Source organism: Biomphalaria glabrata, chromosome 6, assembly GCF_947242115.1.
Source record: "Biomphalaria glabrata chromosome 6, xgBioGlab47.1, whole genome shotgun sequence".
Taxonomy (NCBI): domain Eukaryota; kingdom Metazoa; phylum Mollusca; class Gastropoda; family Planorbidae; genus Biomphalaria; species Biomphalaria glabrata.
In genome coordinates this window covers 48,482,298-48,506,356 of record NC_074716.1, presented here as the reverse complement: position 1 = coordinate 48,506,356, position 24,059 = coordinate 48,482,298, and the positions used below count along the sequence as shown (strand labels likewise).

The 24,059-nt window shown below is 36.4% G+C and overlaps 2 protein-coding genes across 6 annotated transcripts in view; one reads left to right on the top strand and one right to left on the bottom strand.

The window, feature by feature from the left end:
* Positions 1-3,525: 3,525 nt before the first annotated feature.
* Positions 3,526-17,396, bottom strand: LOC106073568 (actin-related protein 6-like). The gene is made up of 12 exons (XM_013234174.2): positions 17,224-17,396; positions 11,451-11,568; positions 11,281-11,349; positions 10,974-11,097; positions 10,110-10,254; positions 9,657-9,713; positions 7,997-8,095; positions 7,057-7,174; positions 6,489-6,612; positions 5,166-5,241; positions 4,517-4,579; positions 3,526-3,659 (listed from the first exon to the last, which is right to left on the bottom strand). The coding sequence occupies exons 1-12, from the start codon at positions 17,292-17,294 to the stop codon at positions 3,527-3,529; spliced, it is 1,197 nt and encodes a 398-aa protein (XP_013089628.2). The 5' UTR covers positions 17,295-17,396; the 3' UTR covers position 3,526.
* A 4,108-nt stretch (positions 17,397-21,504) lies between these two features.
* Positions 21,505-24,059, top strand: part of LOC106067666 (F-box/WD repeat-containing protein 7-like) — a 37,473-nt gene continuing 34,918 nt past the window's right edge. The window contains exons 1-2 of one of the 5 annotated variants that reach the window (XM_056033853.1): positions 21,505-21,532; positions 21,975-22,285. In XM_056033853.1, coding sequence (XP_055889828.1) covers positions 22,040-22,285 — 246 coding nt within the window. In that variant the 5' untranslated portion in view covers positions 21,505-21,532; positions 21,975-22,039. Of the gene's footprint in view, positions 21,690-21,895; positions 22,286-24,059 lie in introns of all 5 variants that reach the window. The other 4 variants (XM_056033854.1, XM_056033855.1, XM_056033851.1 and 1 more) reach the window with 4 other exon arrangements.

Below are 24,059 nucleotides of genomic sequence, written 5' to 3'. Positions count from 1 at the left end.
ATAGGGATGGGGCGACTCGATATGAGAATTTAATTTATAGCATATATAAATTATAAAAGTGACTTTTTTTTTTAATTTTGTAATTTCCTAATAATATACAAAAGAAAAAGTAGGCCTATTGGTTTGTCCTATGGGGGGAAGGCGATTGCATGTATCGCCCCTCCCACCTGGTACAACCCTTTTTCATTTTATATTTACTAATGATTTGAGATTAGAGGTACGAAATAATATACAATTGGGTTCAAATATCAATATGTAGCTTATATTATATAGATATTCAACAAATTTTGTTCACAAACTATGATTTCTCCATAAAAGTAGGACCGCCCCCACCCCACTCAGAGGGCTAGAGCGGGGAGGGCAGTGGAAGCAATCACCCCACACACCTCACCAAATCGGCCAAGATATCAGAAGGGTAGCGACATATTATAAAAATGATATAGTAATTCAACTAATTTTGTTCACAAACTATGATTACTCCATTAAAGTAGGACCGCCCGCCCTTCGTCAGAGGGTTTAGATGGGAAGGGCAGTAGATGTATTCGCCCCCCCCCACCCAATCGGGCGGGATTGATGCCATTGCCACCTCCCCACCCCATCAAATCGGCCAACATATAAAGGGGGGGGGGGGCGAAGTAATCTAAAAACTGGTTGAAATATAAATAATTAAAAATATTATTAACATAACTAATAAATTCGTATACAAATTGTGTGATTTCTTTACTAAAATTTGTACCGGGGGGGGGGGTCGGCGAGTGTGTGTGTGTGGGGGGGGGGGGGGGCTATCGCCCCTAGCTTCCCCTCCCCTGGATCCGAAAGTGCACGAATCACTGCATAATTGCGAAAAGACTTACATAGTTAGTCGTATTTCAGCAATAGTGAACACCGACGTCCTTAGCGTTGCCCCAGATTCTGCTTGGCGCAGGTCTAACTAATAATAATACCATCTTACATCTATTTTTGAAAATAATTTAATTTCATGCCAATGAATAATCAGCTCGCATAAGTGCAACAAACACTTTGGCAGGCAATGCGAGATAACTCATATCATGAGATAACGACTGTGGAGGGTCGGTTAAGACTCGCTGTTAAACAGCATTAGCCTAATTCTTAGATTATCTTTAGAGCTGCTCTTAAGGAGAGCACGAAGACATGGTCGTTCAAAGAAAATTAAAGGGACAACACACTGGAGTTCCAAGGCCTGTTTTTTTAAACACACTAATATTAAAAGCTTATTACGGAAGAAGTAGCAATATCTAAACTCAAAAAACACAAGGCACCTGGCTCTGATAGACTTCCCGCTGAAATATTTAAAATGGGTGGTGTCGCCTTGACAGAGAGACTAACAGACTTGTTCGCTCTATGCTGGTAGAAGTGGGTGGTCCCACCTGAACTTCGAGATTCCGTAATCATATTCCTATACAAAAAGGGTGACAAGTCTAACTGCTCCAACTATCGAGGCATTACACTTTTGTCAGTAGTAGGAAAGATCTTTGCTCGAGTGTTACTCGACCGACTAAACTAGTCTTTAGTGGACGAGGTCTTATCTGAAAGCCAATGTGGCTTCAGAGCCGATAAAGGTACATCTGACATGATATTTGTTCTGCGACAACTACAAGAAAAATGCAAAGAGCAGAACCTAAACCTATACGCTGCTTTTGTGGACCTCACCAAGGTTTTCGACACGGTCAGTCGCGATGGTTTGTGGAGGATTTTGGGTAGGCTGGGATGCCCACCTACGTTCTTATCCATTCTCAAGCAGTTTCACGTGGGACAAAGAGGCCAGATCAGACACAATGGTGCCCTTTCTATCCCTTCCCAATAGAAAATGGCGTGAAGCAGGGCTGTGTACTTGCCCCTACTCTATTCGCTGTCTTCTTTGGCGTAATGCTGGATCAAATGAGGCAGCGATTGCATGAAGGCATCTACATCCGGTTTCGTTCTGACAGCAATGTGATCAATCTCAGGCGTCTACTATCCCATACAAGAACAAAGGAGATGGTCATAACGGAGCTTCTCTACGCCGATGATTGCGCCCTGCTAGCTCACAATAAACATGACCTCCAGAACGCGGTCAACGAATTTGCATACGCTGCCGCCTCTTTCGGTCTATCTCTAAACCTCGTGAAAACAGAAGTCATGTTCCAGAATGAAACATACTCAGCCCCAAGGATCACTGTAAACGGACAGCCCCTTAATGTGGTAGACCACTTCACATATCTAGGTCATAGACTATATAAATACAGGACTGCCAACTGTGCGCACCATGCCTATATTTTTCGTGTTCGAGAATACCCTTTTTCTATGTTTACATTTTTACCCTGCTGATGTAATCGGAGGGTAGCTATCGTCTTTAGTTTTTGCACGTGTAAACGTTTATGATTTTACAAACTATACGTAATACGCTTTTTTAGATTATACTTTTATTTACTTATGTTAATATATTAGTTTAATATGTAAATGCTAATTAAAGAAAAGCGCTAATTCGAATAGCACAATGTAACCTTTTGTTTAAGAATGAAAACATTAACACAAGTCGGTTATGAGGAAGACTCGCTGGTATGAATAATAATCTTGTACTCTTAAGCGAGCAATTCTTGTATGTATGTATATATATATATATAAACGGTCGACAGATCTTGTGTGGTCCTCCAACAGACTAAGGGAAATGTGAAGGTGATAGGAGTGTAGAGTACAGTTTTGAATTTTACTTAAAAAAGAATGCTACTCTTCCAGATTTTCCAAAATGTAATCAGAGGATGCTAGTTACAAACTAGGCTTTTAAAAATATCTTTTAGTGATCTTTCATCTCTTGTTAAATGAGACCTTATGATGTATTTGAATACACCAACTTCTAGTAATTAGTAATTTAGCTGATTACATCTAGGCTCAGGTGTGGAATGGCTATATAGGTATTTGGACAAATGCCATGTGGGTGGGCTCAGAATGAACCGGTGGGGCAAGACCATTCATTATAGAAGGCCTCAACACTGACCTGCAATGTCACAACCTGTGGGCATTGTTTAGACCAATAGCTAGTTGCCACGTTGTACAGACCTGTCATCTCAAAATGAGATAAACACAAAATAGCATCTATTATCACACAAAAGAATCAAATCCTGGGCCTTTATACACATACAGCATGATTCACTGGGGCAGGTTTACTTAATTGCGTTGATTCCTGGGCTATAACCACATTGAGGCATTTTACCCCAACCTCGCCATAATTACATTAAACCACAATCACAATATCAGGGCTGATATTTACACATATGTTTTAGACATTTTAATAATAAATAATAAGGCTTTTCTTCAAATCTGAAGATTATTGAAGAGTACAGTATTCCAAGTGGCAATCCAAGCCCCAGCTAGGACCTACATATTAAGCAACATCCAGCGCAGACCTATGATTGAACATCGGTGGTCGATTTAGATAAGATAATCTTTTTGCCGTCTGCGTCTGTTATCAGCAATGGATTTTCTTTTGGGCTAAAGTGTGTATGAATTAACAAGCAAAGCAACTCATTCAAGACACATTAAATTTATTGATACAAGCTACATGGCCGTGTTCTTCATAGTCATGCCTTGAAACACACATTGATGGGAAAATTGGATCCAGGGCCAGATCACATCCACTCTGCCAGGCATAGGTCAGTGGACTGGAAATAAAAATACATGTTCAAATTAGTAGGAGGCAGACTTTAAAATATTTAATATCAATTAAAATTTTAAAATAGATTTTTAACAACAGTCCTTTACTGTGTACCCAAGCCCATGTTAAGTGTAACAAATCACTTTTTCAATTAGCACCTCTATCTCTTTAATTATATCACAAACTCAACTTTTTTGGGGGGGATGTGAATCTTCAACCTAATGTTTTCCCAAATTTTTTACTTAACAGAACAAATTCTGAGTATTTAGTGAACACTTTGCTTTTTTTTTTTTTTTTAATTCACATGGTGGCCTACTAGTTAACCTTTTTTTTTTAACTTGGTGATTATCTACTACTTTATTTTTAGTTTTAACTTATTTCAACTAGTTATATCAGTTCAATTAGTAATATTTAGTTCAATTACCATCATTAATGAAATATGGTTATGTACTCGTAGTTTGTGTAAAAAAGGTCATGCAAGTAGGGGTGTGTCGTGTAATCCAGCCCCCTAATTGAGATTTATTTCCATTAAAAAACTCAAGTTTCCTCATAAGATGTGACTTCAAGACCGAATCAATATGTTGTCTTAATGTGTTCACCTATCTATAAACTCAATGTGATGGACTAAACAAATAGGGGTGAGGGGGGAGAAAGACAAGCACATTTAGACAGGTTGATACTAAAGTGTACATTTAACTATCAGGACAACTATCCTGCTGGAGCAGAATATGGTCAAATAGTGAAAAATGGCCGGATATTCGACCAGAGCTGGGGCTACTATGCGGTGCAACCCTAGTCAAAAGGAAATGGTTAAGCTAGATTTAGCTAATGCCATAATTGCTGTAGTTTATATATTAAACTTACTTTGAAGGTGTTGAAATGCCAACATCATAATCATCACTTGCCATACTTCTGACATCTTGGAATCTATCAACAGTAGAATAGATACATTGTGTGAAAGTGTTTTTTATTATTTTTAATAACTGTTAAAAATACAAAGTAATTAGAACAGCCATGTAACCTTTGCTTAGAAAACTGAGCAGGAAAGGAATCATTCATTCTTTGAAAATTATTTTATTCTGTATTCTGATACTATAGGTCTACATTCAGTAGTTTGTACTCCACAATTACACACAATGCTGAAGACACAAGTTCAAAGTAGATGCATACAAATGTGAATCTGATTGAAAAAGGTTTCCTAATGATGCCATGCTAAGAAAGCTATAATTCTTTAAAGCATTAAAAACACTCTCTGACTCAGGAATTCAACCAATCACAATAACAAGCACTCTTTTGTTCCTTTGGCAATAAAATCATTATACAAAATGTAACTAATTGTAGTAAATTTCTCATGTAATGTTTCAGAGAGACTGTGGTATTAACATATATTTTGTGTGATATAATATGAATTGTTTGGTCCTATAATGTTATATGTAATGCACAATAAAAAAAAAAAATCCTCACGGATAAAAGATTATTAATGGTATTGTTTATGACTAAGAGAGAAACTTACACTCTGTCTTGGAATCCTGGTAAAAGAGCATTGCCCCCAGTGAGTACAATGTTATTCAGTAGGTGTGGGACTAGTTCTGAAGATAACACAAGAAAAACAAATTAAAATTAAAAAATTAAAAAAATCTTATATTAAGTGTAATTGTATAAATTAGTTTGGATCAATCATGTAATTATATGTAAAAATCGACTTAGACATAATAAATCTGTGCAATTAGCAATATTTTTACCAATTGTTTTTGTTTAGCTTTCTAAATGCACTATGGTCTATCACCTGTCTGGACCAGTTGTGAAAGGGGGAAGGAAGAAGATTTACATGATCGTTTTTTTTAAATGCATAAAAAAATGTTCACTCAGGGCTCAAGAGTCCTCAAGGGGACTGATTCAACTTATACCAACATATCTGTCAAGTACAATTTCTTCCCTTGTTCAAGATACCAAACAAAATAACTAATTACCAATAGTTAACTAATTGGTTAATGTTTTTATTGACTCTTGTGTTGTAAGGTAAAAGAAATAATTGTGCACAATTTCAGCTTAATCCAAGATTGGGTGTGGGAGAAATAATATATACAAACTTTTTACCAGACAGAGTGAGTTGATATAAACTTTGTAAAACAATGTAACAGATCACTGAAGGTAGATATAAATAACAGATCACAGAAAGAAGAAATAAATAATAGATCATTAAAAACATTGAACAATGTATGGCTAAAGATACATAAGCCAAATGGCTAACTTTCAGGTGGGAGGAGTTTAAATCTTGAGCTTAGTTGGGTCTGTTGATTACTTAAAAGTTGTACAGAAACTATCTCCTAGATACCCCCTCCCCACACAGGAGATCACAGTGAAAGATGAGCAAAAGAAAAGTAATAATAAAGCTACATAATTAAGTCAACAACAAGTTTTACTTTCAGTATATATAAAACTAAACAACTAGATAAAATTAATTATCTAGATAAAATTAAATATCTAGATAAAATTAAATATCTAGAAAAAAAAATTTAATGTCTAGAAAAAATTTTATATCTAGATCAGACCTCTCCTCTAACCAAGTTTTCAAACAATAATAGCAGAAGTCATGATGTAATGAAAATGTTTTTAGTTTAAAAACCGTAGGGCTGAAAGGCAGTGTCTAATCAATATGAGATGAAGATAAATTCAGTAATACAACTGTAAAGATTTTCTCTAGCAAGCTATCATTTTCATCTTTTTAAAGAAGCCTTGAAAGATTTAAGAACTATTTCTCAATGCCATTCAAGGCACCTCAGATGAAGCCTGTGGATGAAATATTCCCAACCCCTTTACTCAATTCAAGACCAACCTTTGTCGACTAGCGTCATACAATGCATGATACTCTCTGAGAGTCCCATCTCCTGAATGCCAACATCAGATGGATAAAACAACAGTTCTGGGATGGCAAATCTTTCATTGTTCATTCTGATCATCTGCAAAAATTGAAAGGTAAATAAAATGTTTCGATCTCAAAAGAAACTCAACATGAATATTTATAACATTATAATTGATTTGATGAAAACAAAAAGAGCATATCAGTCAATGTTAAATTTCACATAAGTTAGATCACACTATTTATCTTACTATCTGTTTGTTCTCAAAATGTATGATTATATATTTCCTTTTTTAAAAATTAAACCTGAACTTAAGTATTCATTTCCAGCTAATGTTTTAAAAATGTCCACAGGGTTAATTGAAAGTAATGTTAGACATTTGATTAAAATCAACTAATAATATTTATGTGATTTCTTTTTTTGTTCAGAAACCAGAGTCTCCTTTTATATGCTTTAGAAAGCATAGATACCATTTCAAGGGCCATTACCACACATTATAGAGGGTAAAATTCCATTTAAAGAGATAAAATTTGTTTAGCTAACCTGCTCATCTCCCTTTGCCTTGCCTGAGTCTTCTGGCGCGCGCACATAACCTCTTTTAATATGTGTATAGTCTGGAAGTATGTAGTCGCGACTGATTGTATTTTCTGGGTACTTTAACCTACAGGGGATTGAAAGGACAGATTTGACTTTTATTCTTTTTTTTTTATATGTGCCACCTCAGCAAATCAGCTTAAAGAAATAATTGAAGTTGACAATTAATATAGTGAACATTAATTCTCCCTCTCTCTCTCTGAACCTTTCTCATAACCAACACTCTGTATGGGAGTGATGAACCACTGAGAAATAACAGCTTGCTATTTTTCCTTGGTACAGTCTGCCAAAAAGCTTACAGCTCAGCAGCGAAAAGCTGGCTAAAAGAAGAAGAATCTTTCTCCTTCTACTTTTCCTCTCTCACCTTGCTTATTTTCTATCAGTCTCCTGCTATAATTACAGAAAACCTCCTTTCTCTCTCATACATTTAATTTCATAAACACTTTCTCCTGATCAAAATGCTCATAAATGGAAATTTAGCAAGTGATAAAATGGAGATTTGTCAAACTTGTTTTTAAACATTTTCATTAGTGGTAAATAAAGTCATTCTGCCCAATAAGTTATACAATAATATAGTGGCTTCAAAATCTTTGGAGTGATTGGTCTCATTTTGTATTCCCTTGTTAATGACAATACAATAAACATAGATATAGGTAACCCCAATGGACCAAGCAAAAACTAGGACATTTGGGCTATTAGGCCTTCATCAGCTACAAAACAAAAAGGAAAAAGACAAATAATTAATACTAAAGAAGCTTATGGATATCTTGTTTTAAATTTGGACCGACAGGATTACCTTAAAGCATGTTCATTATATTTTCTATATAGTTGTTCACCCTTGCAGGAGTAAATCTTTTTGTGTCTTTCTTTCTTAATGAAAATGTCTTACCTGGCTATACTAATATCTTTTTTAAACTGTGTGGATACATAGCAAACATCTTCCTTCATTTGGTTGATGACATAGGTCTCATCCATAACCATCAGCTGTCTGAGAAGAAAAGCATTCCGAGAGAAAAACTACATAAACATAGGATGGCTGCCTGGTCGTGCGGTTTGCACGCTGGACTGTCGTTCAGATTTATCGATGGTCCCGAACCCGCTCCCATCCCCCGTCGTCCTGCGGGAGGTTTGGACTAGGAAGTAATTATCTTCAACTCTGAAGGAACATCCGAAACATGTCAAACATTTTACAAAAACAAACTATATAAAGTTCAATAGACAATGTTTGTGGCAGTATATGAAGATTGCATGTCTTTTTACTAGCCCTATCACTTAGTGATATCACTGATAACCTTGGCTAGGCCATTTATAGAATATGCATCCTCTGTTTGGGATCCCTTGTAAAAGACCCACTAAAACAACACGAGCTTCAATAAACACAATGATTTTATTCGTCATTTATGCTCTTTACTCCAGCCACTTGTTCTCTATACTCTGACTTCCTTTTATACACAGTCCCTGACACACTGCTGTTCACTCAAGCATGTACACTCAAGGTCCACTGGTCATTTCATACACAGGCACACACACACTGCACTACCAGCCACGCAAAACACATACACTTACTATCACACCCCTCAACTCAAGAAAACATTAAGAAACTGGAACAGACACAAAATAGAGCAGTGAAATAACAAATGAATATTCACATTTGACTAGAATAACACCTTTAGTAAAATCACTAAATTTAGAAAGCCTTCAGAATAGAAGACTTATAAGTAAAGTAGCAATTATACATAAAACAAATACAAAATTTAATAAAATACTCAGAAAGACACAAAGATAAAGGCACATTTCTCATTCCATAAGCTAGGACAATTTGCCTGAGCCAGCCAGGAAAACCAATGACTTGGCAGAATTTAAATCAGTGGTTATCATGCATGACTAGATTGAGCTAGGAACACGGGTAGGAAGTAATAATCTTTTTTGAAGTAACGTCAATATTTTATAGTTTAAGATAAGATGAGTGCAATGATTTGTAAATAGAATCATATCAATCACAACCTTTATATTCTAACTAATTTATTTTATGATGGCCTGTCATTGAATGAAATTCTATCCAAGGCAAAGGACAGAGAGGAATGGAGAAAGACGGTATACAGATCTTGTGTGATGCCCCAATGGACTAAGGGATAGATTAAGATGATTTTATGATATCCACAAAAAATGGCACAGGACACTAAATTTGACTTGTTTTGTTTGACATGTTTCCAATGTTCCTTTAAAATTGAACATTTTTACACCCTAACTCAAACCCTCCCACAGGATGGTGGGCGATGGCTGCAGGCAGGGTTCAAATCCATGACCATTGATGACAGTCTAGATCACATATCCCATGACCTGGCAGACGTCTCCAAGAGTCCCATTTAATAGTGCAATGCAAAATACAAAAGAGATTTCAAAGCATGTTTTTCCACACATAATTCTGGGCAGTGAGAAGGTCAAGCTTCTGTTTTATTAAAACTAATTAGAAATCCCTATCTGCAGTGGTGAGTAATCTATAACCTTTGTATATTTTATCTAGACAAGAGAATGAAAGCTGAATTTACCTGTATGATATAACTTCTTTGAGATGATTTGTTAAAACTTTGCCCCCAACATTTACACTGAGGAAACAAAAATAATATCTATAAGAGACTTAAAAAGAGGCAAATTTCTTCAATATGTCATTTTTTCAAAGAATTTTATCTTGAACCTGTTATAAATACATTTTTATATACTGAAAGCTACTTGAAAAGAAACTGTAAGCCTGGACTTTGACTTGCAATGCAGTAATTTAAAGTCTTCAAGCTCCACCAATAAATTCAGTTTATCTAGACATTATCTTGTGCACTCTTTTACTTTAAGAGCTTAAAGTAGGCTGTAGCAATTGTCAGTAAACTACCTGTGATGTCAAGTTCACCAGCAATGAAAAAAAAAAGTTTAATCAAAGAAAATTTCTCTGTGCTGTTAAGAAAGAACTTACTACTTTAGGGTTTGTGCACATCAGACAGTTAACTCACCGTATAATGGCTTCTTTGAGAGGTTTGTTTTTATAAAATGGAACAATATGTGAGAAGGAATAGCCAGAGTCAACAACCAAGGTCCCAAAGAGACTGCCACTTGTGACTTTATCTGTTTGATGTTTGTAACATGAAAGTGTGGGTGCTAAAAAAAAAAGAAGAAAACAAAGCAATGTTTTATGAAACATTATCTAAAAACACATAACATAATTGATGATATATAGAATATTCTGGAGTTACTAAAATATAATACAGAGAATTTTTTTTTCTTGAAGTAATTTCAATTACACTTTTAATTGTTCACGATAAACCTGAAGTTGAGTAAATAAGTGAATTTAAAAAAAAAAAGGGAAACTCTACATTAGGTTTAAAGTCTTCCATTAGCTATGTTATGAAATAAGAATATGGAAGTATTAGTTTATAACTGCTAATTAAATATAGACAAACCTTGTTATATCAAAATTAATGGGACATATTCAGTAAGATCATAATATCTTTATTAATGTTCAAAGTAACCCAATGTAAGCTTTGCTGAAATCCTAGAAAAACTGATTTCTGTACTTTAGCAGTAACAAGTGTATGATTTTTTTAAAACTTTAATGAGCTACAATTTATCTAGGTAATTTGCACATTATGTAAGTAATGTGAAAAATGAAACAATTTCCTGCACATTAACATATTTTTCTAGAGTTAATCTATAGAATAACTGATTTTGCTCTTACAAATATACTGTTACAATTATTTTGTATTTCATTTGAGCATAACATGTCTTGAAAAATGCTATATATATAATATATATATAATATAAAATTTAAAAAAAATTTATTAATGTGAATAAAATTAATTAACACTCCTGGACTTTACCTTGAGTTCTGTGTAAGGCCTGGAACTGGTATTCTTCAAAGATGACTTCGTTAATGGATTCACCAATGGAAGGAAAATTAAAGAAAGGTTCCGTCACTAGCAGCGCCGTCTCATTGAAATCAACCTGGAAAACAAGAGGGTTGAAAATACTTAAGATTTTATTACATACAGCATTTTTGAAACTTTATAGAAAAAAAATTCACATAAATTTTTCTTATTTAATATTCTGCACAAATAAAGAAAAAGTGTGAAAATGTATTTATTAAACTAATAGTGTAGAAATAAATAAAAATTGTAATCATCTCACCTGACAGACATCTTTGCTAAACATATGATCCCAAACTTGTTTTTCTATTTCCCAGTTAACAAGGAAACCCTGCAAAATAAATAACAAGATAATAAAAAAAAAGTACAACCTTATTATATATATTTAGGCTTTTTGAAACTAAGACTAACAACTGATAATTGTGTGTTGACCTTCTGAAATGGCAGCAAATAATATAGGCTTGACAGGTCTTTGCATTCTTCAATTTGGTCTCCAATGAATATTCGTGTTCTGACATTTTTGGCTTTTGTCACACAGTTGGGTATAATTCTGAAACAAAACTTAATAACTTAAGACTCGTATATATTCACAATATTAAAATAATTTTTCTTTGATAAAAGAATTGCATTTCAAGACCTACAAAAATATCTTCTAAGTAGAATAGAGGAGAGTGGTTAAGCGTTTGTCTTCTAAACGGGTGTCCCAGGTTCAAAACCTGATGAAGACTGGGATTTTTACTTTCGGGATCTTTATGGTGCCTTTGACTCTACCCAGCTCTAATGGGTACCTAGCATTAGTTTGAAAAAAAGAAAAGACGATTAGTCAATGTTCTGGCTGCAAGACACCCTTATTAACTGTGGGCCACCGAAACAGATGACCTACATCATCTACCCACAGATCACAAAGTCTGAACTTTACTTTTTTTTTTTTTAAAGAATAAAGTAATAGAGCAATAGCTATGTATGTATTCTCAGAACTTCTGAGCATATATGACATTAAAATATGGTAATTAATTGTAATATTTAGAGTATTTAAGAATTGAGATTATTAATAAGCTCTCTATTTACTTTTCCATTATTAATGCTAATAAATAATAAAAAAGAAAAAAAATAGGTGTAGTGGATCTAAATCTAGATGATGACTACTAAATCTAGATATAGTCTAATATATATAGAATATAGATCTAGAATCTAGATATAAATAATGTCTGATGATATTATGATGATCCGTATTATGGTCACAAAGATAGAGGTTTAGTTTAGAGGCACATTTCTTATTCCATACACTAAGAACAAATTCTTAAGTGCTCCTTCTTCCCTCTTGCCATATCATTACTAGAGAATGGAATGTGTTGCTTGAATCAGGCATGAAAATTTGAAAACCAACGATTTAGCATCTAGTCTAGGAATGGGTTGCCTGAGCTAGCCAGGAAAACCAGTGACTTGGCCCTTGGCAGAATTTAAGACATTTAAGTCATTGTCATTGGTTAATATCCATGACTGAATGCATCGGTCATGACGTGTAGGACGTAATCAACAGTAATATCTTCTTTTTTGAAGTAACGTCTGTATTTATTGGATTCTATCTTGGGGGAGCTACCACCTTCTACCAAGCGCGTCCCCAGGTGGCGGATAGGGGAAAGACCCTTAGATATAAGGGTTAGCTGTGAATAGCAAATAAACAGCCGCGGACCAACTGGTTTGCAGTCATGGAGGATGAGGTGAAGTATTCCAGTGGTTAGAATATTTACTAAAAACATCTCAGAAATCCAGGGAAATGATTGCAAAAAGCGAGTATAGGGCGCTCTAACTCTAAACCCGGGTAGATGAAACCCGTTAGCTAGGGATAGCAGTTCATCTAGGAGAGAAAACTCCGAAAATAAACACCTGCTGCCTTGCAGATGATCTTGGTTGATCAAAGGCTATGGGAGCACACCCAGAAAGAAAAGCAGGCTGAAGTCGGAGTCAATGGGCCTCCTGGCGCATAACACATTGACACGCAACCTCATCTATGTTGGAGTTCAGTAACGATTCTAATAGATGTGGCGTCCTGCCTGTGGAATCCCGCCGCGCAGGTAGGGGGCCGGGCTCTCCGCCTCGAAGGAGCCCACACAAGCGAGCTGGTGGTTCTTCTATCTCTGCCTGTGGAGCCAGGAGCAGGGACAAGAAAGTAAATACTACTGGCCAACACTCCAAGACCAAAAGTCTAAAAATCTTACAATGGAACGCAGAGGGCATCCAAAAGAAAAAAGAAGCTCTAAAAATATTTCTGCATGAGAAAGAAATTGATGTAGCTTGCATCCAAGAAACTCATTTGAACAGTAATCTTCGTTTCTCCATTAGAGGCTACACCTGCATCAGACAAGATAGAGAAATCAGACCCAAAGGAGGAATCCTCACCCTCATTAAAAATGATATCCCTACCACAGACATAATTATGCCCAACTCCTCAGAATCAGAAATAATGGGAACTAAGCTAATTCTCCCAGATGGAAATATTAATCTATTTAACTGCTACTTCCCACCAGACAAGGAAATAGAGATTGACCACATTCAAATACCTGACCAAGAAGACTGTCTAATCTTAGGAGATATGAATAGTCACTCTCAGAGCTGGGGATACCCAGACCTAAATGCCAGGGGAGAAGAAATTGAAGAATGGCAAGCAGAGAACAGACTTATCTTGCTAAATAAACCTGAGGACAAACCAACCTTTTTTTCAAGAGCCTGGCTAACATCAACCACTCCAGATCTAGCCTTTGCAACAGACAACTTATCCAAAAAGTGCACTAGAGAAGTTGCAGACCAGCTAGCCACCAGCGACCACAGACCCATATTGATCAGTATCGATACCTCCTTCAAAATATCAGAAAACTCCACCATCCCCAGATGGAACTACAAAAAAGCCAACTGGCACCTATTCTCAAAGCTCACAGACCTATATACAACTTCAATAAACTGCAAAACAAATCAGGTTAATAAGTCATTCTCAGCTTTCTCCAAAGCAATACTCCTAGCAGCTAAGGAATCAATTCCTAGAGGAGCAAGAAAATATTATATCCCCAACTGGTCTGATCACCTTCAACAACTCCACAATGCCACTATTGAAGCCAGAAACACAGTAGAAAATAACCCTTGTATAGAAAATAACATAAATCTAAAAGCAGCTAACGCAGTTTTCAGGAAAAATTACCTTTCCGCCATGAGGAAAAGTTGGCATGAAAAAACAGAACAACTAAACGTAGATAGAGATGGCCACAAACTCTGGCGTATAGCCAAATGTCTCAACCAGGAAGAAAACAGAACAACTCCTATAGTAATAGAAAAGGACAACAAACCCCTGAAAGGCCAAGAAGCAGCAAATGAATTCATTAAGTTTTTCCAAAGCGTAGGACAAATACAAATTAATGAAAGTAGAAATAAAGATGTAAACTCAGAAATCCAGGATAAATTTAAAGAAAACAATCCAGCTTACTCCTTGGGAATGACCACTAATCTTAAAATGAAGGAACTAGATGAATCCCTAAAAGCCCTCAAACCAAAACAAGCCCCGGGCCCAGACAAAATATCAAATGACATGCTTCTTCACTTGGGTCCTCAAGCCAAAAGAAAACTGCTACAATTATTCAATGCTAGCTGGAAATCTGGCAGAATTCCAAACATCTGGAAAAAAGCCATTATGATCCCTATACTAAAGCACGGCAAGCCAAGAAATAAACTGGATAGCTACCGTCCCATCAGCCTCACTAGCTGTACCTGCAAACTGATGGAAAGAGTGATAAACAGAAGGCTGACATGGATCCTTGAGTCAAATAACCTACTCACTGAAGCCCAGGCTGGCTTTAGAAAAGGCAGATCAACAGAAGATCAAATTGCCTTCATCACACAAGAAATAGAAGACGGCTTTCAAGAAAAGAAACCAACAACAATTGTGTGGGTTGACTTAGAAAAAGCATTTGACAAAGTCTGGGAACAAGGTCTCTTGCTCAAGCTAATCCAGCATCACATATCCCACAGAATGTACAACTGGATAAAGGAATACCTAAATAATAGAAAAGCCTTAGTTTGCATGCAAGGACAAAGAAGCCACACAGTGGGTATAAAAAATGGTGTCCCCCAAGGAGGAGTCCTATCCCCAACACTTTTCCTAATATTCATAAACGATCTAAATCAAAACCTACCCAAAAAAGTTAAGAGCAGCATGTATGCAGATGACCTTGCCTTAATTAGCACAGAAGAATATGTAGGAACATCGAAATTTCGATTACAAGATGCTCTTGATAAACTCAATAATTGGTCCAAAGACTGGGGCATGTCCATTAACACAAAAAAGACAACATATACCATATTCTCACTGTCAACAAAACAACAAACAATAAAATTAACATTAGATAAGGAAGCTTTAGAAAAAAATGACAGCCCTACTTATCTTGGAGTCACCTATGACCCGAGACTAACCTGGAAAAACCAAATAGATAAAACACAGAGTAAAGGCATCCAGAGACTATCCCTCTTGAAAAAATTAGCTGGCACAGATTGGGGAGCAAATCACAACATCCTGAAAAAGACCTATACCAGTTATGTAAGACCTGTACTAGAATATGGTGCCACAGCATGGGGCTCAGCAGCCCAAACCAACCTTAGAAAAATAGACAAGGTTCAAAATATTGGTCTAAGGATAATGACAGGAGCAATCAAAACAACACCCATAAGAGCTATGGAGGAAACCGCTGCCCTGATCTCTCTGGATGAAAGAAGAGAAATAAAAATCCTTTCCCAATTCACAAAATTGGAAACCTTGGAGAGGCACCCACTCAGAACAAAAATCCACAAAACTGGCACAAAAAACCGTCTCAAAAGGACCAATTTCATACAGGAATCTCTAAACCTAAAAAAGAAACACCAACTTGAAAAAATTACTCTGGAATCCTCGATACACTATAATGAATCTCCACCCTGGGACGAAAGCCCTCTTCCTACTATAAGGGACCATATTGAAAACATAAAAAGAAAATCTGATTACAGACCAACAGAGCTCAAGGAAATAGTGAACTGTTTTCTACATACCAATTACCCTAGCAATCAGTGGATCAGAGTTTACACGGATGGCTCATCCCATAAAGCCACCACAAATGGAGGAGCTGGAATACTTATCGAATGGCCAGATGGAGGAAAACTAGAAAAATCCTTTGCAACTGGAGAGCTCTCTGACAGTCACAGAGCAGAAAGGGAAGCACTAGCACTAGCTGCTACCATGCTAGCAAATCATCCAAGTTCCCCTCACAGTCAGATTGTCTTTCTAACAGACGCAAAAACAACCCTCCAAAGCCTGCAAAACTCTGATTCCCCTTATATTAAAAACCTCAGAACAGCACTCACAAAGCTCAACCACAACAGCAAAAAAACTGTCATTCAATGGATACCAGCTCACATACAACTAGCAGGAAATGAGAAGGCTGACACACTCGCCAAGAGTGGGAGAACAAACTCACAAGTAAACTCTGCTCTCTATCCAGAAGAAATGAAGAAATTAATTGTAGATAAAATAAATGAGAAATGGACGAGCTCCCATCCAAATCACAAGAAAGATGATGCTTACTATAAGCTATCCCGACAAGACCAGCGTCTAATCTTTCGACTCAGGACCGGACACAACAGAATGCGACAACACATGTTCCGGAAGCTCAAAATTGGAACCAGTGAAATCTGCCCATGTGGAGTATCACCAGAAAATGCCGACCACGTCCTCCAAAACTGCTCTCTCTACCAAGAGGCCCGTATAAGACATTGGCCCCAAATCACCCCAATAGAAAGAAAACTATATGGAGAGCTCCCTGATTTGGAAACCACTGCGCAGTTCATCTCATGTATTGGTCTAGTCATATGAACACTCCAACATAACAATGAGAACGATGAAGAAGAAGAAATTGGATTCTATGACTAAGACTATGAGTATGACTAGATTTAAATAATTTAATAAGATAATAATAATATAGATCTATTATTTTATAAGTTCAAAGTTGAAGTTCTAGTTCTAGCTCCTCTTCATAGTACATTTATTACATTAGTCATTAGACATTAAGTTTAACATTTACATTATCATTAACGAAATAACGCTATAGATTTAGAAAGTTCTGGAGTAATATAGAACTAGATTTCGATCTATGCTAACTCAAAGTAGTAACATATAGATCTAGAAGCTTACTTAGGTTCTGAATCAGTTGAAAATCCTACTTTGGCTGTTCCCGCACCATTGTCTAGTATGAGAGTCGCCATCTTTGTTGTCAAAGGAAACAGTTTAAATTACGGCATGTTGCTAAAAGAAGTAAACAAAAATAGTAATCTATGTGGTAAAACTTCCCATCGAAGGACCCTAGTTTTTCAGTACCATAATGATTATCAAAAGGGGGAATAACCTAGAGTAGAGTCACTATTGCGGAACAGTTTGCAGCTACTTTTAGTTTTCAATTTTTTGCTCCGTAATGGTTAGACCTATGGAAAAACTAAAAGTTTCTAGGCATTGCCCTTCCATTTTCCGATAAAAATAGACGTATTGTTTAGTTTTTCAACAGATATTTAAATTTTACATTCAAATCGACTGAGGTATGGTCAGTCACAATTACGGAACAGGATTTTTTAAGAAGTCACAATTGCGGAACACGGTAAAAATGTCGGAACAAAGCCTATATAAAGCATATATTTATTAGTCTTATATAATAATTGAACACCTTATCCTTTACATTAATCTTATTTTATTAAAGCTTAAGACAACACATTGTCACTTTTATTCCACTTTTTATTCTTTACCTCTTTAATTTAATTGACGTCACACTACCCTGATTTTCCTTACAAGATTTTATTTTCCACTATTCTTTAATTCTTTTTTGTTATATTAATATTATATAGGCCTATATGATATTATTTGATATTAGCCTATGATTTGTCCTCTTTTTGCTGGACGTCTGGTAATCATAAATTATATATTATATGTAATATTATTGTCTAAATGTTTTTAAATTTATGTTTACTAATACAAACTTATATTTAAATTCAGATAATCTATAAATCACTATGTAAATATTAAGCTAAATGCGCAGGTCAAATAAATGACATCTATAGTGTTCCACAATTATGACTATCTTTAAAAAGGTAAAAACTGGGTTAACACCTCCCAATTTTTTTAAAAATTAAATTCATGGTAGATGGCTACGACATGAAGTTTTTCCACATCCATTTATAAACCTAAAAATATGTGTATCATGCAGGTGATGTGTCATTATCATTTTTAAAAAGCCTTAAGCCCTGACCTATGCGGTTCTCCTGGTACGTGCAAATAATGGACGATTCCACACCTGTCAACTTTAACCTGGAGTCAAAATTAATTTTCTGCTGTGAAAGGAAAACCCTTATATTGGAAATGTAGAGAAATTGACTATGCGCGTTACCGTTACAGTAGTTTAGCAGAAAATGTCAAAATAAAGTAAATTTTAACTAATTTTGACGCGCTGATCCGCAAACATGCCTGCGCTCCGCAATAGTGACTCTACTATATTAATATATCGCGTTCGGGAATTTCCGAAAGTAATGCATTATTGATTCAAGATTGTCAGTTATAAACTTGTCCACCTAACTTGACCAAGTTTATTTATCTCCCCTCGCACAGCCCCAAATAAATATTCCACCGGCTCTAATGTTGTAAACGTGGCATACGGGTATCACATAATAAGCTACCTTGTTCATCCCTATTGTTACGTTTTAATTGTTTACCGCTCCTAAGGATGAGCAACAAAATAGAAACGTTACTACCGCTAACCTGCAGGTAGGAAACACTAGCCCGTAAGAAAAGAATCGAAAATAGTGGACAAAGTTGTACCTTGGTTTGGTTACGTAGTCATACGATAGGGGACAATTCTATACACTAAATCTACACTGACGGTTGATATCCTTCGGCATTTAGATAAATGTGTGAATATGAATTTTCTGAAATTAACATTCTTCCCCCACCAGTCAAACCCCTCCCCCCCCCCCCAAAAAAAAAAAAGTCGAATCTATATAAGAGAGACTCGCAACCATCTTAACATACTACGGCACTCTAGAATTCAAACAACATTTTTTTTAAACAGTTGTTTGGCATAGTTATTTTGTACTTCTTTACGATCTGCTTTGTGCTTGTGATCTCATAAAAGTTAAAAGTTTTAAGGTAACACATTATATAAGTGCACAATACAGAAATGGCTGTAAGACGTACTCAAATAGTAAATTTAGATCAAATCATGACTGATCAGCAGATAAAAGAGGAGAGAAGGACTTTCACAAGATTATCAGCAGCAATTAATACAAAAGAAAACTGCCTGGCCTGGTTAGCCAAACGTCGATTGATTAGAAATACATACGACTGTATCATTTGTCATCAGCCAGCAAAATTGGTCGCCTATGCCCAAGGAATCGACGGCTTCCGTTGGTCATGCCGAGGATGTGCTTTTCGAAAATCAGTTCGAGACGATTCGTTCTTCAGTGGTAGTCACATAGCACTTGAACAGTTGATTTACTGTTGGTGTTATGACATGCCTCAGTTTAACATTATCCATGAAGCAGACAGGATGGCTGCCTGGTCGTGCGGTTTGCGCGCTGGGCTGTCGTTCGGATTTATCGACGGTCGAGGGTTCAAACCCTGCTCTCTCCCATCCCCCGTCGTCCTGCGGGAGGTTTGGACTAGGAAGTAAACTATCTTCAACTCCGAAGGAACATCCGAAACATGTCAAACATTTTACAAACAAATTTTTTTTACAAACAAACAAATATTTCTTGCAAAACTATTATAGACTGGTGCAATTTTTGCAGAGGCGAATGTGAAAACTAGATAGAAAGACACGGACTTTCAGAAATTGGTGGCATCGACGAAAATGGAGATCCAATTGTTGTTGAGATTGATGAGACAAAATACTTTCATCGTAAATACCATAGGAGGTCAGAGGAGAGAAGGCCACTGGGTGTTTGGAGGTGTTGAAAGACTTTATCTAAAAAATGTTTTTTAGTCGAAGTGCCTGATCGCACTGCAGAAACATTAACACAAGCTATAACACAACACATTTTGCCTGGAACGCACATAGTATCTGATGGATGGGCTGCTTATGCTAATATAGAAAACATAAATAATGGGGTTTACAGTCATTCTGTAGTAATACATCAAGACAACTTCGTAGACCCCAGACGACAGCGATACACACACACTCAAAACATCAAGACAACTTCGTAGACCCCAACGACAGCGATACACACACACACACACAAAACATCAAGACAACTTCGTAGACCCCAACGACAGCGATACACACACACTCAAAACATCAAGACAACTTCGTAGACCCCAACGACAGCGATATACACACACACTCAAAACATCAAGACAATTTCGTAGACCCCAATGACAGCGATACACACACACACTCAAAACATCAAGACAACTTCGTAGACCCCAACGACAGCGATACACACACACAAAACATCAAGACAACTTCGTAGACCCCAACGACAGCAATACACACACACACAAAACATCAAGACAACTTCGTAGACCCCAGACGACAGCGATACACACACACTCAAAACATCAAGACAACTTCGTAGACCCCAACGACAGCGATACACACACACACAAAACATCAAGACAACTTCGTAGACCCCAACGACAGCGATACACACACACTCAAAACATCAAGACAACTTCGTAGACCCCAACGACAGCGATACACACACACACACAAAACATCAAGACAACTTCGTAGACCCCAACGACAGCGATACACACACACTCAAAACATCAAGACAACTTCGTAGACCCCAACGACAGCGATACACACACACACTCAAAACATCAAGACAACTTCGTAGACCCCAACGACAGCGATACACACACACACAAAACATCAAGACAACTTCGTAGACCCCAACGACAGCGATATACACACACACTCAAAACATCAAGACAACTTCGTAGACACCAACGACAGCGATGTACACACACACACTCAAAACATCAAGACAACTTCGTAGACCCCAACGACAGCGATATACACACACACTCAAAACATCAAGACAACTTCGTAGACACCAACGACAACGATACTCGAAATGACACGCCTCCTTCCGCCAAAAAAACAAATCTAGTTAAGTTGCTGATCAAGCATTGACAACAAAGAATGTCGTGAAAATGACGCAGGGCGCTCATCTACAGGATTACCTGGAAAAATACAGTTTTTATTATAAAATCTACACACATTTTAGATCTAGATTCTAAATTAAAAAAAAAAAAAAATTAATTAAATATCTTTAAATTTTTCGACATACACTGAACTAAAAAAACAACAAATCAACTATTTCTATGGGTAAGTGCTTTGTTGCCTGGTTATCGACCCGAACTATTCAACCGTAAACATACCTATTATTCTATTCTAGACGTAGGCCTATATATTACAGGCTGTAGACCTGGATCTGTAGATAAGCCGCTTAGAAAAGTAAAATGCTTTTAGATTTATGAATCTCTGTTGATTAACTTAGCAATAGATCTAGATTAGTAGTCTAGTCCAATACGAACTTATTCATTTTATTTTGTACAAGTTTTGCTATGATGTGTATTTCTTCTTCTTTTTGGATTCCTGTTTTCTTATAATAGTAGGTCTAATAATATAATTTAGCGAACAATTTATAATTCCTATAAGACAAAGTAGTCTACTAAAATAAGTCAAATTTAGATTATTGTCACTTTAGTTGTCTATGCATGACGCGTAGGATGTATTATAATCATCATCTTTTTTTTTTGAAGTAACGTCTGTATTATATAAGATAAGATTTATATATATTTTTGTACTAAACTGTAGTCTATGCATGTCACCGAATCGAAAATTCTCATAAAAAATACATCATAGATCTATTAAATCTTTGTTAAATTTATATTAGTGATTTTTATCACATGTGAGCAGACACTTTTTTTTGAGTTAAGCTGTTTCGTTTATTAAAAAACAATGAACGGGATAGAGTTTCTTGTGAGTCACCACACTTTGGTGCGCAAACATTTAAAGGGAGAAGTCATTCCCCACTTGACCTCTAGCGCCTTCAAAAGAACAAAGGATGAATTCAGCTCGAGATTGTCCAGTCTTGATGTAGCAGACAGTAGGACAGGGAGAGGGCAGCCGTCATCCAGCGGGGTGGAGTTTAAACGGCAAATGGAGCACCTCTCCCACTGTCTCCGCCAATGGTCACACCAACAGGTATGTTAAATAATGAAAGGAAGATGTGAGCTAGGCACTGGCCATAGAAATCTATGTGTTCATCCCTTTTAAGCCCCTCAAGGTTTGTCTTTACTGGCCCCACGATGGGTTTATCTGGGCTTCATTATTACGCCCAGACTCACCCCATTTTGGACTGATTCATCCCCTAAACGGGTCCCATTTGTCTTTAAACCATCCCTTAGTGGCCCCACCAGTGTTTTTGAAGGGTATTGTCTTGGCCTTTTGTCTGAGACCAAGCTCAGCCATAAGGATCTCCATGTAGTTAGTATGGTTTAACACAGTTGTAACCAAAAAATCTTTGCTATCAGGTTACCAAGCTAAAGTTTATAATAACACGGTAAATAGACGTATAAGCTTATATTTATGAGAAGTAGGCTATGTGTGAACATTTGTTTGTTTGTTTACAAAGCTTACATCAACTCATTCTGTCTGTTTGTCTGTCTGGTACCAATTTCGAACACTTTATTTCTCCCACTTCCCTACCTCGGATCAAGTTGAAACTTTGCACATTTATTTATTGTTTCTAACAAAACATAAATCAATACAATGAAAATTAACCAGTTAATTAATTAAACTGTTGTTAATTAATTAATTTCGTTTGATATCGAAAGGGGGAATAAAATCTTATGGTACTGTATTGAGATATAAGGCTGTAAATGTGGAGCTCTTCCCCTTAGATAAGCCCTTTTTAAAATTATATTTTGCATGTTTATAAGTTTCGGACGTTTCTTCAACAATAAATATTTTTACGTCTTAACCTAAAGTTCCTGAATGGCAGCGGGCAGGGTTTGAAATGACAACAGTTAGAAGAGCATACCACTCAAGAAGGCGCATAGGGCGGCAAGCTTTCTCTACAAAAATTGGTCACAAGGGCTTTCCACAGCGCTTTCCCAGTAGGCCCAACTGTTCGAGCCAAAATAGAGTTTTGTCTAGAGTCTAGATTTTACTCTCTCCGATTTAAGGGGTTTTATACATTATCTCGAATTCACAAAGTGTACTGTTGAAAGGGATTCATGTGGAAATCCTTATGTTTTAGATTTTCACAGATCCACTTCGTATTTCTTCCATATTGTTATCTAGAGATATCTGGACTGCTAAGCTAGTTGGGCTGTACAGCAAGTTTAAATAGGCCTACATAAAATACAACACCGAGCATAGTTTATAAATGAAACAAAGTTTTACTGTTCCTGCTGTGTCTGTCTAGTTTCAAAGTCCGAGCGTTATTATATCTAATCAACAGCTATTCAATTGGAGATTTTTATACATGGCGAAAAAAAAATATAATTAAAGAACTTTTTGGTGCATCCGGCGTACAAAATAAAGGAAGCCTATTGAAAAGCTATTTAAAGTATTTGACTTTTTTTTTCCACTTTGTTAACACCACAGAATCAAACGTTTGAAGCACAGAATATTTTTTTTTTCAACATGAAGAAAGCGTTAGACTTTGACCTCAAAATTTATTTAGAAAGAAATGGGCAGCTAACTAGAGGTAACAAAAGAGATTTGATACGAAGATCAACTGCCACACTTTGAGATAGTGTTCACATTTTTGCTCAATTCTTTTTGATTTAGTTGGCAACCAGTGAACACGGTGGCTGCAGGAGTGTCGTTCGGTTCTAATATCGGTCCAATATCGAATCGGTTCATCCCCCCCCCCCCCCGACGTCCTGCGGGAAGTTTGGATTAGGAAGTAGAGTGTCTTCAACTCTGGAGGAACATCCGAAACATGTAAAAACAAACAAAAGTTCAGTTT

Excerpts from the sequence above, each read along its gene's own strand:
- LOC106073568 (XM_013234174.2), bottom strand. The coding sequence starts at position 17,294 with ATGGCGACTCTCATACTAGACAATGGTGCGGGAACAGCCAAAGTAGGA. Across the intron at positions 8,096-9,656 it reads AAAGAAGTTATATCATACAG|ACAGCTGATGGTTATGGATG; the intron begins GTAAATTCAGCT and ends TTTTCTTCTCAG. Across the intron at positions 6,613-7,056 it reads AGGCAAAGGGAGATGAGCAG|ATGATCAGAATGAACAATGA; the intron begins GTTAGCTAAACA and ends CAATTTTTGCAG.